Source organism: Gopherus flavomarginatus, chromosome 10, assembly GCF_025201925.1.
Source record: "Gopherus flavomarginatus isolate rGopFla2 chromosome 10, rGopFla2.mat.asm, whole genome shotgun sequence".
Lineage (NCBI taxonomy): Eukaryota > Metazoa > Chordata > Testudines > Testudinidae > Gopherus > Gopherus flavomarginatus.
The window spans coordinates 46,595,276-46,609,524 of record NC_066626.1 but is presented as its reverse complement, the minus strand read 5'-3'; the positions used below and the strand labels follow the sequence as shown (position 1 = coordinate 46,609,524).

The 14,249-nt window shown below is 41.0% G+C and overlaps 1 protein-coding gene across 2 annotated transcripts in view; it reads left to right on the top strand.

Annotated features, from left to right (window-relative positions):
* SCN2A (sodium voltage-gated channel alpha subunit 2) overlaps nt 1-14,249 on the top strand; it is a 128,182-nt gene that overhangs the window by 94,834 nt on the left and 19,099 nt on the right. For both annotated transcript variants that reach the window (XM_050916853.1, XM_050916855.1), the window contains 4 exons: nt 472-592; nt 985-1,139; nt 2,900-3,073; nt 9,935-10,057. In XM_050916853.1, coding sequence (XP_050772810.1) covers nt 472-592; nt 985-1,139; nt 2,900-3,073; nt 9,935-10,057 — 573 coding nt within the window. The remainder of the gene's footprint in view (nt 1-471; nt 593-984; nt 1,140-2,899; nt 3,074-9,934; nt 10,058-14,249) is intronic.

Sequence of the window (14,249 nt, the reverse complement as noted above, 5' to 3'; positions counted from 1 at the left end):
GACTGGTTAATAATTAAATCACAAAGTGTTATTATATCATGTGCTGTAAAGAGCTGCAAGAGACACATTAAAAAGCCACTTGCGGTTTGGGACGTTCAGTCAGAGAATCACAAGTGTAATCTACAATACAGTAACATGATTGGTATAATAGCACAATGTACACAGAGCACCTAAGTTTAACCATACTGAAATTTCATTTCAAAATTCTCATATGTGGTGCAGAAAATAGCCAAATTATTCTGGTGACTCCCTGTATAAAGATATTTTCACTGGGAAAAAAATCCATGTGATGTCATTCTAATCTTGTGACCTTGCCTGTAGTAAAGCAATTTGTCATTACATATGTAATATGCTTTTAACTTAGAGCACTGAAATACCTGCAGAGTATTTTGTTATTCATTACAAATATTAATTTACGGTTCAAAATAAACATATTGGTTAAAAAACAGTTATGTGGGCTTTTATTTACAGAAGCTAAATGCATCCAGCTCATCTGAAGGCAGTACAGTTGATATTGGACTTCCTCAGGAAGGAGAACAGCCAGAGATAGAACCTGAAGAAGCTCTTGAACCAGAAGCCTGTTTTACAGAAGGTGAGTGATGCAAATTGTTGTCTAGTGGAGTATTTTGCTTCCACAAACTACTCCCCACTAGTGCCATCAACAGTACTAGCAACCTCGAGAGGGGTATTGATCATGCTCCCAGTTCCCTTTTGCATTAGTATCCCCTTCAGGGGTGTTGCAGCAGGCACACAGCTCTGCAGGTTCCAATGGTGCCTAATAGGTATCATAACAATATGTTATACGAATCTTATTTTTCCTGCAAAAAGTGAGATTAATGTGCTGAAGAATTCAGGGAGACACTTGTTTACAGACATCCCTTAGAATAACTCTAGAATTAGTCAAATGGATATCAGTTAATTAATGCTTCAGAATACATTGTTACCTTATTTCCATGTCTCACAACTTAATATCACATTTGCCAGGCTGTGTACGGAAGTTCAAGTGCTGTCAAGTCAGCACAGAAGATGGGAAAGGAAAAATATGGTGGAATCTTAGGAAAACCTGCTACAAGATAGTTGAACACAACTGGTTTGAGACCTTCATTGTCTTCATGATTCTCCTCAGCAGTGGTGCTCTGGTAATTGTAATGTGAAACAACTGAGCTATGTGTTAACATTAAGTGTTTAGAACTGTGGTTAATCATATAGATATCTTTAGCATAGTTTTTCTTCCACTGAAAAAAAATCTCCATTCAGAAATGTCATTATATCTCCACAGAAGTTGTCTCAAGAAACATTTGGCATTTAAAGTAGTATATATAGAAGTTCTTGATGGCTATAAATGCAACAAGCATGGAGGACTGAATATCAGTTGTATATTGAAATAGGAACCTAATTATATGAGCCATGTACCAAAATATCTTCACTTACTCTTTATATGTTAATGACATTTTTCTTTATTTTCCTTAAACAGAAATAGAACATGAATTGTTACTTTCCTTGTACTTTTGTAATATATAAATGAAATACCCAGGAGTGCACCATCAGCAGATTGAAATATCATGTGGAGGTCTCAAGTGCAGAAGTGATTAATTCAAATGTTTAGTTTCCAGGCTGGAATGAAAGCAGGTGTATTGCATAAACGCTTCAGTAGTTAATGCTCCATACTAAGTATAAATATACTGTACTAGCTACAATTGTGCTTAAATGCATGTATTATTGGCAAGTTTGTTGCACAGGTTCCCTGACAAGTGCGGACAGAGTTTTGCCTGAGAGCTGTTATAAAACTATGCTGAAGACTGCTTTGCTAGTTAATCTCTATAGCTTGGTTTCATTGGTATGATTATCCACAATAGTATGGACTCGATCCTGCTTGCAGCAACTATGTTGACACATAGTAGTAGCTAGCAGAGTTCAGATCCCAATGTCAACAGGTTATTATTATCTAGAGGAAGAGGAAAAGGAGTTTGAGATTCAAAGAGCTCTACTGGAGTGAGCTTTCTGGATCATCTTCATCTTGGCTGAATGTGATAATAGGTAGAGACCTTCATGGATAGAAAATGTGTATCTGCACTCCGATCCACAAAAATTCTCTGTGGATATCCGCTATTCACTGATGCAGATCTCCACAGATATAAAGCGGATATACGTGGATTTGCAGGGCTCTAACTAACAGCTCCTGAGGTTACCGTGTATCAGTGATGCAAGGCTGTGCCAAATCCTCGACCCCCAACCACGCCCACTTCTCCACAGAGACCTCCTTCTCCACCGCCCACTCTGCCCACACCATAACTCTTTTCCCTCTCCAGCCAGGGGAGCGACAATCCTGGGACCTCATGTGCAGCACTGCTCTCCAGAGGGGGACTCAGACACTCTTATACACCCACAAAAGCTGTAATGCACGCAGCACTTGACTTACTGTAGGAGCATATGGTCGCACCCCCTTTGCGGGGTTGTAGTTTACCTTCTCTGCCAGAGCAAGTTGGGGACTACAACTCCTAGAATGCCCAGTGAGCTATAGCCACATATCACAGCCCGCTGCTGCATAATTCAGAGAGCTGAGCTAGAGCCTGAGGGCTGGTGACAGCCGCTCCATTTGGAAGAGTGTATGCTGAATCCGCATCCAAGTCGCAATCTGGAGAAATGGTCCGTGAATTTGGAGGGCTCTAATAATAGGCATGAAAGGAAGGAATTTGTTACAGAAAGTGAAGGAGAAATGGTGCCTCCTGTTCTAACTGGGAAGAGAAAGCATGTGTGGATAGGGAGGAAACTATGGTCTGTTATCTGCATATCACTTTACAAAAAAAAAACATACTGGATATTTTCCTCAGTTCCTTTGACTTACATGGCAAACTGTTAAGTCATATAAGCATTTCAGATACAAATATATTGTTCACAGGCTTTTGAAGACATATACATTGAACAGCGCAAGACTATCAAGACCATGCTGGAATATGCTGATAAGGTCTTCACTTACATCTTCATTCTGGAAATGCTTCTAAAATGGGTTGCTTATGGTTTTCAAGCCTATTTCACTAATGCCTGGTGCTGGCTGGACTTCCTGATTGTTGATGTATGTATTCTCTTTTATATACTGTGTTACAAGTCTACCATGCTCTGTAATTCACAATATTATGTCTCACTTATCTTATGTCATTGATTTTTAACCCAAACTCTCCATTTATTCCAGTGAGGAGCTCTGTTTAAAAACTTTCAGCACAATATGGCCCCAGTAATTCCAATTTTGAAGGCAACAATTACGGAAAGTCAACAGTAGCTTTGAACATTTTGCTGATATTCTTTGGATACTTTATTATGTTATTAATGTACATTTGTACTTTTTTTCTTCCTTTTTTCATTTATTTGCAGTATGGAAAGAATGTCATTCATCCTCTTGATTTTTATAGTATATGGATTTTTAATATTTGTTAACGTGGTTCTTTTGGGCGGCTTTTTTTAATACTCTAATCACAGTTGTGATAAATTCTTTACTCCTTAATCAGTATAATCTCAAAGTAAAACCGTGCCCCGCTTTTTCCTGCAGCTGCATACCAGGGCCAGAAAAGTCTCTTAGGGGTTTGCGGCAGAATTCCCAGGCACAGGTACTACATGGGACCTATATGTGTCCTAGGTATCACAACTCGGGATGTCAAACGATTAAAAAAATTAATTGTGATTAATCATGACATTTAAAAAAATTGCGATTAATCACAGTTTCAATTGCATTGTTGAACAATAATAGAATACCATTTATTTAAATATTGATTGTGTTTCATATCTTATCTCCTCATTCATTACTAATGGGCTAATCCCGCTGCCCACGGAATTCAAAGGCAGTCCAGTGTTGCTGGAGACTTCAGTACTAAGCTCTGCCCTTCAGCTCAGCTCACCAGATTTTCTGCCTCTGATAGTGGAAGAAGTTGGCAGTTCAGTTTCTCCTGACTATTTTGTTTTAAACCCTTTATTTTACCTTTTTTTGTGCAGTTGCAACTTAGAATCTTCTTCCTCCTGTTTCTCAACTCCCAGACCGTGTAAATAACAACATTGGCGGATCGACACTGCAGTGCCTCCCTGATGAACTCCTCTGCACCCGCTTAGTCATGGCAGAGCTGTCCTGCAAACACCTGGATTAAATCTAAGTGGTGTTCCTTATGTGAGGCAGCACTTACAGACTCTAGAGAGGATGAATTATGCCCTGCCTGTTCCCAGTGAGCCAGCACCTTCTTACACTGCCAGGGTACAGGGCTCAGAGTTGGTCCCGCATGTCACATCCTCACCCTTCCCTGGGGAGTTGCAGCTCCAGTACAGAAAAGCTCAATCAGGTATTTCTGAATTTTTGAAGAAAGTGTCTAAGGATAGGGAGGAAGCTATCCAGCCCACTCAGAGGGTAAGTCCTGGAACAGACCTGAACTGGAGGATGCTGAAGTGGGGCCTCGGATCCCTGGGGAAAGAAGCAAGGCGGCTATACAGTTTCCCTTCCTCCTACTATGAATTGTGGGATTCTCTTTATACTCAGGGGTAAGTCCTACAAACATCCAAGATTCCGGGTCCCAAAAAGGCAAAAGGAAGTATGTCCTTTGCAAGGCAGCGATTAGTGTTGTTAATGAACGACGGGGGTGAAAATCAGAGGTTAAACCCCTTCTCTTTTGCCTCTTCCCCTGAGAGATTGTTCGCTGGGGCTTTTCTCCTACACTGTATGTTTCACAGTGTTCTGTCCTGCTCACCCCACACCCTGCAGCATATCCAGGCATGTGGAGAAGCCTGGTCCTTGTGTTCAGGCTGCAGCCTAATGGAAGATGTGGCTGTCTGACTTTCAACCCAAGGGCCTTCTACTAGGGAAAGAGGCTCAGATTTCAGGCAGCAGCAGAATGGGAATTATGCCTTCTGATTATCAGCTATAAACCCTGCTCTGCCAAGGAAAGAGGCTCAGACTCTGAAAGGCAGGAAAGGGTCTCTTTCGCTCCATCCCTCCCTTGCTCCACAGGCTGGCTCCACATTTAAACCTTAGGAGCACTTGTTCCAGACATATGAAGGTTCCACTCCTCACAAAGCTGCATCTTCATGGGATCACAGTAGGGTAAGGGAGAAATCCTTTTCCATATTCAAAGATATCCTGATTTACAGTGTAAAGCCTCAACTTGTAGTAGGTTGCTTCTACAGTACTTGGGTGCTAGCCAGCCTTTGGGAACAAGCTGGCAGCCTTTTTTGCTCCTGGGATATCTAGCTAGCTACTTTCACAATTGAGATCTGTAAGCAGTAGCCTCCCTCTGTTGTGTGGTCCCTATAGCAGGATGAATAGTGTACTACCTCCCCCTGTAATCAGCCAGAGGAAGAAATACCACAGATGCATCAACAAAAAAATCCTACAGGACTTTGTGAGGAGAGGGTGTCGCTCAGTGGTTTGCAAGGAACTCAGTATTAATAAAATAACTTCCCTTTTATTAGATACGTTTTCTTGTCAATGTCTCATTTGAGGACATCATAAGATTCAGATGAGGATGTCTAATTAAACAAAGGTTAAACTAAAATGTTTATGTAAAAACAAAGACATTTCATAAATTTGGGGAGCTTAAGGTTGGCACAACAGTAGCTCCATCAATGAAAGGCACAGTCACACCTTTGAAAGGGACTTCCTTCTAAAAGACCCCATAGACCCAGGGCGGGCAAACTTTTTGGCCTGAGGATCACATCGGCATTGCAAAACTGTATGGAGGGCCAGGTAGGGAAGGCTGTGCCTCCTCAAACAGCCTGGCCCCCGCCCCCTCCCACTACCCACCCCCTGACTGCCCCCCTCAAAACTCCTGACTCATCCAGCCCCCCCCCACTCCTTGTCCCCTGACTGCACCCTCCCAGGACCATCGCCCCAACACCCTCTGAAACCCCAGCCCCTATCCACCACCCACTGCTCTCTGTCCCCTGACTGTCCCGATCTCTATCCACATTCCCACCCCCAGACAGGCCCCCCCAGGACTCCCATGCCTATCCAACCCCCCTGGCTGCCCTGACCCCTATCCACACCCCCACCCCTAACTGCCACCTGGGACCACACCCCCTCTCCAACTCCACCTGTTCCCTGTCCTCTGACTGCCCTGACCCCTATCCAACCCACCCCACCCCCTTACCATGCTGCTCAGAGCAGCAGGAGCTTGCAGCCCTGCTGCCTGGAAGGAGCGGCAGGCCAGAGCGCTGGCAGCACAGCATGCTGAGGCTGGGGGGGAGGAGGGACAGCAGGGGAAGGGCCGGGGGCTAGCCTCCATGGCCAGGAGCTCTAGGGCCGGGCAGGACAATCCCACAGGCTGGATGTGGCCCGTGGGCCGTAGTTTACTGAACTCTGCCATAGACCATATGAATGATGACACACTGCACAGCAATTTCAAAGCCTCAGCTAAAGCCATTCAGACCAAAGTCTTTTTATTTTTATTTTATTTAGTAAAGAAAACCTACTTTGTGACAAACAAGTGGCTCATTGTCCAGAAGTATGCTACTTGCTCGGAATGAGACATTTCTGGTTCTGTCTTGGTGAAACCTTCGTGTGATTTGTGACAATAGATTCTGATTTGGTAGCTACAAGACAGTCATGTTATAACCATGAATAGCCATTCAAATAGCAAGGAGCTATCTGGCTAAACATTAGGGAAAGTGGTAGCTGAGATTGCAAAAAAGCCTCAACCCTCACTGTCAGAACCAGCATAGCAACTCCAAGGATATCCTTGAAGGGACTATTGCCCTGGCAGAGGGAAAAATCTGGAGCAGAAGCCTCCAGGGAAACATTGATAAACTTTTCCTCCAAATCAACAAAATCCTCATCATAACAAAAACAAAAAGAGCATTTGTGTTTGAGACGTCACAATTCCTGTCCAAGACTCATCCTTCTGATTTACCCTCTGCATCCAGAGTTCTCAGTGGCTGGTAGTTCTCACAGCAAGGCACAGGTTGCACAATATGCACCTGTGACCATGCATAGACAACATGCTGATCTGTAGGAACAGAGAAACAGACCCGTTCATAAGTGAACTGCTGCTGGAAAGGATTCATAATCACCAGTTCTTGAAAACCAAAAAGAGTTTTTGATCCTACTGCAGAGAATTGCTCACCCAGATATCAAAAGAGACATGGGTATAACCTTAATTTTACCATAATGGTGAAGATTAGGAAAGATCTAAAACTACGTTGAATCAATCATTTCTTGAGGGATCAGTTATCTCCGATGGCTAGGATTATTGGTGCCATGCATCAGCTTCATCCCTTTAGTGGTTTCTCAAAACGTACCTGCTGAAATTCCTTCCAAGGACGTAGGATCGTGCACTTGATACAGTGCAAAATTAGATGTCATCCTCAGACTGCATTTCAATGTCCCTTTTTGGGCAGATAAGGGCAAACAAAATGCTGAAAGCCAAGCCAACTTTCACTCTAGAAGTGAGAATATGGAGAAATTTCCAGTATTTCGTAGTATACATGCTTTTGGCTAACTTCAACATCTCTATTGAGTGTCTTCAAAAAAAAGAAAAAAAAACACACATGACCCTATGGGATCAGAACAGTGGTCCACCAAGTTCAGTTTGTGACAGTGACCAGTACCAACTACATCAGTAGAAGGTGCAAGAAGCCACATAGTGGGCAATTGTTGTACTTGCTGAGGAAGTCTCCTCTTACTTCCCATGACAAATTGGCTTATGACTGAGGCATGCGTGTTTATATCACTTACAAAACTAGAGGGTTTTTATATAGGGGTCAAAGCTTCTCTGTGGCAATGGAAATAATGTCTTGGGTAGAAAAGAATCTGTTGCCTTTCAAGACAGTTAATGTAAAAGGATACAGAAAAGAGGAAAAGGAAGAGTTGTGGTCCTCCTCCTAAACCTCCACTAGCCCAGAAAGCACTTTGATAGATAGCTACATTGTACTTGCAAGACCTCTCAAAGTAGGGACTCTGTTCAGACTCTGAATACCTACATTTACTAGCTCCAGCATCAGAAGAGAGATGTAGTTCAGCATGGATTCTACATTAACCTCTGATACAATTTGATATCCAGACAGAACTCAGCCAGAATGTTTTATTAATTGATCTGGTCAAATTCACATTTCTGATGTGAGGGGAAACAGAGAGCTCTTTGAGACCTGGCCTGGCTTTTTGTTTGTTTGTGCCAAGCACAGTGGGGTCCAGATCTCTAGATAATATAAATATTATAATAATCTGAAAGATTTGGGGATCTTATCTACACCAGTATTTCCCCAAGGAGATTTGGTTCGAGTCCTACAGCCAAGTACTTTAGAAATGTGGGTACCAGACATAGCGGCATTTGTAGACAGGTACATTGGATTCTCCATATAAGTATCAGGTGCCAAGTTTATCACAGAGACAAATTAGACAACCCTGCAGCTTGCCTTTCTAGGCGCCATTACCTCCAAAAGTCAAGTTTTGGAATTGGTTCCCATATCCATGCAAGAACCACACTGCTTTTGTTATAAGAAAAATGTTATTCTTGTAGATCCACAAAACTTTCTGTTCCAGATAAGTTCCTCTTTCCACAATTCCTGAGAAATAGTTCTCTCATCATGTTTTCCTAATCCTTGGAAGGTTGTGGCGTGAATGGGCTCTCAAGCTAGATCTCTAAAGATACATCTGAAGCATATGGAATACATACACCAATTGTATCCTGTTAATCTCCTTCTATCTGAAATGCCAAGGCCTTAGGCCCTCAAGGTTGCTACAGGCAAGATGTAAATATCTAGCACTAGTTGGCATGCTAGACATCTGAGAAACTATCCACAGAAATCTCGGCGGGGGTGAGGGCAAGGAAGTATATGAGCCTCATCTGAGGAAGATTTGCAAAGTAATTTTCCATTCCTTCACACAGGCATTGTTTCATATGAGGGTGCTATTTGGTTGGTTCCCACATAGCTCCTTAGTTTATAAAGCTCTTGCTTTATATGGGGAGAACGTCCATTCCTGCCTGTTGTTCTACTATAATAGTTCTTTCCTTCCTACTTCTGGGATTCATTGCTTACCACTTCCCATTAGTAATGAATGAAGAGAGAAGCTGTGTAACGGAATGAGAAATGTTTTACCTGATGAATTTCTTTCAGTTAGCCATTTGTCCCTGAATTCAACCCACCTTGGTAGACTGGTAAATGACCAGAATATAAATTGAAATTGTTCTCTAAAAAGACTTTTAGACATATATTATCTTAGGGTCAATGTAATATGTCATATCAAGTTGTCTTAATGCTAATAATTGGTTACTGGAGTGTTTCTTTGTCTGTGGAAGAACTCTTCTAGTGACCAGAGCTGAAGGACAGAACTTTGTTCTGTAGCCTCCAGCAGCTACATTGGACCATTTCTGAATTCCACAGTTGGGCTGTGCGGGGGTGGGGGGGGCGCCAGCTAGGCCATTAGTTATAAATTCAGAAAGAAGTTGCTAACAGACAATTATCAGATAAGAAATTTCTCATTTATCAGTCTTCAACAATGCCAATAATTCTGAACAGCTCTTGAATGAGACACTTTGGACACTAGAAAGTCACTATTGACTGTGGGCCAAATTAATCCTTGTCTGTTGTGACTGTTTACACCATGTCTGTATTTGGTCCTTGAGAGTTTTCGGATTACTGTCAAGATCTGTGGACTTTCTGAAAAGTCTTATCCTAAACTGGCAGTTCAAATTCAGATACATTTTTGGAGGTTCTTTTTACGTGTATGACTTCATTTCCACTGAATATTGACCATTATGTGTGAACTTATAAAGCATTTATATCCTTGTGCCAACAGGATTTCAATGACAGGTGTCATGTAACACACTTTTGTTGTACTTTGGCTGACTTAAAAGATCTCTCCTAGGTTATAGAATGATTCCTGGAGAAAGAGATCCATTCCTTGCTTATGTATAGGAGGATATACAAGATGAATGAGCATTATTGCTTTTCTGTTTTTATACAGGTCTCTTTGGTTAGCTTAACAGCTAATGCCTTGGGCTACTCAGAACTTGGTGCGATTAAATCCCTTAGGACATTAAGAGCTTTGAGACCTCTAAGAGCCTTGTCACGATTTGAAGGGATGAGGGTAAGACAAAATGAAAGAACATGAAATAATGCATGCCTAAAAAGAAACCATGCATGCCGAATAAGGAATCACAAATCCATGCAGAAATGTCACAGTATTATCTTATCTCTTGCATATTTATCACTAACAGATAAGCAAAAGGCTTCAGTTGCTTATGTAAATTCATATGTTATATCACACATTAGTATGCTCATGTAGGTTATTTTACCTCCCACCTGATTTGGAATTTTCCTGTTGGGCTCTAGGACTTATCAACTGCATGGATGTATTGTGAATTCCTAAAACTATAGTACTAAGTTAAAGTTAAATTGATCCTATATAATTTCCTCTTCATATGTTGTAATGTATTTTTGTTAGAAGTTTGGATCTTTGTGTTTTCATTACATAAATTAGCCCTAAGAACATAAGAACGGCCATTCTGGGTCAGACCAATGGCTCATCTAACCCAGTCTCCTGTCTTCTGACAGTGGCCAATGCCAAATGCTTCAGAGGGAATGAATGGATCAGACAATCAAGTGATCCATCTGCTGTCGTCCACTCCCAGCTTCTGGCAAACAGAGGCTAGGGGCACTCAGAGAATGGGTTTGCATCCCTGGGCATTTTGGTTAATAGCCGTTGATGGACATATCCTCCATGAACTTATTTAGTTCTTTTTTGAATCCTGTTATAGTTTTGGCCTGCACAACATACCCTATTCCACAGGTTGACAGTGTGTTTTGTGAAGAAATACTTCCTTTGTTTGTTTTAAACTTGCTGCCTATTAATTTCATTTGGTGACTCCTGGTTCTTGTGTTATATAAAGGAGTAAATAACAGTTCCTTATTCACTTTCTCCATACCAGTCAATATTTTATAGATCTACATCATATCCCTTCTTAGCTGTTTCTTTTCCAATCTGAAAAGTGCCAGTCTTTTTAATCACTCCTTATGCAGAAGTTGTTCGATATCGTTAATCATTTCTGTTGCCCTTCTCTGCACCTTTTCCAGTTCTAATATATCTTTCTGAAATGGGGTGACCAGAACTGCACATAGTATTCAAGGTGTGGGTGTACTAGGGGTTAATATAGAGGCATTATATTTTCTGTCTTATTAGTTATCCCTTTCCTAATAGTGCCTAATATTCTGTTAGCTTTTTTGACAGCCACTGCACATTGAGCGTATGTTTTCTGAGAACTATCCACAATGACTTCAAGATTTCTTTCTTGAGTGGCAACAGCTAATTTAGACCCCATCATTTTGTATGAATGGTTGGGATTATGTTTTCCAATGTGCATTACTTTGCATTTATCAACATTGGTCTCATCCTTTGCAGATTCATCTGAAAATCAATCTACAAAACAATTTAATATCTTTGACGGTCTTTGAACCAAACTAATTGTGAAGCTTCCAAATTTCTTCAGCACAGCTCCATGACATTGATTTTTCTAGGGTATTTGTTGATGTCAGGCTTCCTGGAGTGGCTCATGACCGTACATGCCAAGCTCAGGGCTGACTATTACAAACCAGGGCACAAACTGGTTGTGTGTTCTATAATTAGATTTGACCAACCAAGTATCAGGTGTGAACTCCTCAAGCACTGTAACAACCTTGTACCTTTGGGCACTCCAGTCTATCTTGCCCCCCAGGCAAGCCTGCCTTTGTGATAAATGGTCCCTTCCACCAAAAATGACAATAATATTCAGGTTACTCCCAGTCCCAAAGGACCAGTCACTTACTCCAGGTCAATTGTACCATAGATCTCACACCACAGACAATGCTTATAGCCAATCCTATAATGAACTAACTAAAGAGTTTTTAAATAAGAAAAAGAAATGACAGTTATTTACAAGGTTAAAGCAGGTAAACATACGCACACAAATGTGTTGCAGTCTTAGATTTCAAAAAGTAATAGAAGCTGCTTTAATGTGCAAATTCTACATGTCCTTTAGGGCTAAACCATGCTAAGCATCTTGGGGATCCCTTATGCTTAGAAACATTGCCATTTCCAAATTCCAAGCAGGATAATGGTTACAGATTTTTATTCCGATGGTTTGAGGGTTTGTGCACATCCCCTCTTTGTGTGTGTGTGGAGCAACCAACAAAGTATTTTGTCCACTGATGTTCCACAATGGTTTATCTGGTGTCTATAGGCCATCTTTTGTTGGGCAAGAGATGACATCTCTTGTGGAAGACTAGTATTTCACACTTGGTAATGCTTCTCTCTTAACTATGGGGATGTCCAGTTTCATAGCAAACACTTTTATGGTTAAAAAACAAACACTTAATTATCTTATAACATGGATATTATAAGTGAGATTAATGCATGCAGCAGCTCACAAGCATTTCATAAAGTCCAAACACTAAACGCATTCTTATAAACTTAACATATATTTTAACAATGTTAACACACAGGTGAGCCAAACTGGTTTTTGGCTATGCATCTGCAGTGTTCAGTGAGGCCCAGGAATGAGCTGGCACCTGATCTCCAAGCATCACAGTTGACAAGTCAGAAAGTTTAAAAGTTCACCCCGAGAGTTGTCTGTGAAAAAGTTTGAACCCACCCAATATATAGTATCTTAAATATCTGAAAATATTGTATCTTGTGTTGTGACTCAAGCAGTTGTTGCAGGAAGAGGTTTGTTTTGTAGAGCAGACCTTCCACAAACTTTCCCAGCCAAGTGTTTTGAAACACCTGACTCTGCTCAGACTGGCTAGAACATACACCTACTTTTGATAGAAATGTATTCCTCTTCACCTCCAGAGACATGCTGGAACTGAGGAGCCCCCCAAGGATCTTATGCTGTTTACCTCAAACCTAACAGATCTTTTCCATCTATAAATTTGAGTATGTCTAACCACACTGGAAAAGCACATGTCCTCGACATTTCCACTAAAATGATAATCAGTAAAATACTTACGAGTGTTAAATAATAAAATGTTTTATATGTGCAGTAAGGAGCTACAGTGGAAGAGTAAAGAATAGCAAAGGGGGAAAGCACTGCCTTTCATGAAGGATTGAATCTGACTCTGAACCCCATGCTATCTACACTGTTGTAAATTCTTCCTAGATTAAGATTATTTGAATATGTCTACTGACCTGATCACTGTCTCCAAGTATCTACGTGGGGGAGAGATTTCTGATGATAGAAAAATACCATAATGAGATCCAGTGGCTGAACCAAGATAAGATTCAGACTAGAAATAAGGTGCAATTAAGAGGGAGGTAATTAACCACCAGATCTATGGACGTGGTGGATTTTTTGTCACTTCAAGTCTTTAAATCAAGACTAAATGTCTCATATAGATCAAATTCAAATTATGAGATTGATGCAGAAATTACTGAGTGAGGTTCTGTAACTTGTGTTATGAGGAAGTTCAAACTATATGATTATAATGGTCCCTTCTGGCCTTAAAATCTGTGAATCTATGAAGTAGCAATATTACAATACAATATTATTTGCTGATGAGTATTATGCTGACACTTACTTCCAGTGAGCATTAATATAGTGTTATTTATACATGTGCAGGAAATTCGTCTCTACACATTTTAAAAGTCTGCCGAGTTATTGTTTATAGCCCGATTTACCACACATCTCTGATACAGTGTGGACCAGCAAGGCCCATTGAGTCACAGAAGGGATTCACCTTGAAGGAGGGCATGTGGTGTTTCCACTAACACTTTCTGTCAGTGTTCCTGCTGGAAGGAAGAAACTTTAATTTACAGATGAGGCATCAGGCAGACTGCAGTATACTTAAGAGTTGTGCTGAATCATGAATTGGCTATTCCCACCATCATCATTCATTGCTGGTCGGTGTTGGCCCTCTGTTGTCTTCTTTTTTGTTTAGTCAGTGACCTCTTTCTGCACGATGGTTTGTTTTCGCAGAAGAACTTTTTACTGCCAGGAACCTGTCCACCAATTTTTACATTAATAGAAGCCAGGATGTATCTAGCCCACTGTTTTCTTTGATGCTCTGTTTTATGTTTTGTACTTTGTCAAATATTCATAATTTGAGCTATAACTATAGCTACAGGACTCACACTGAAAAAGGAAAAAGTAGGTCATCTGTGGAAATGCAGCAATTATGGAAGGAAAACACATGACTGGGCAAGCAGCTGTGAGAGCAAGAGATACAGACACCTTGTGTGTAATGAGATACAATGCCCGAGGCCAAATGCCTTCTCCACATAACAAATACTTTATATCTTCATAACT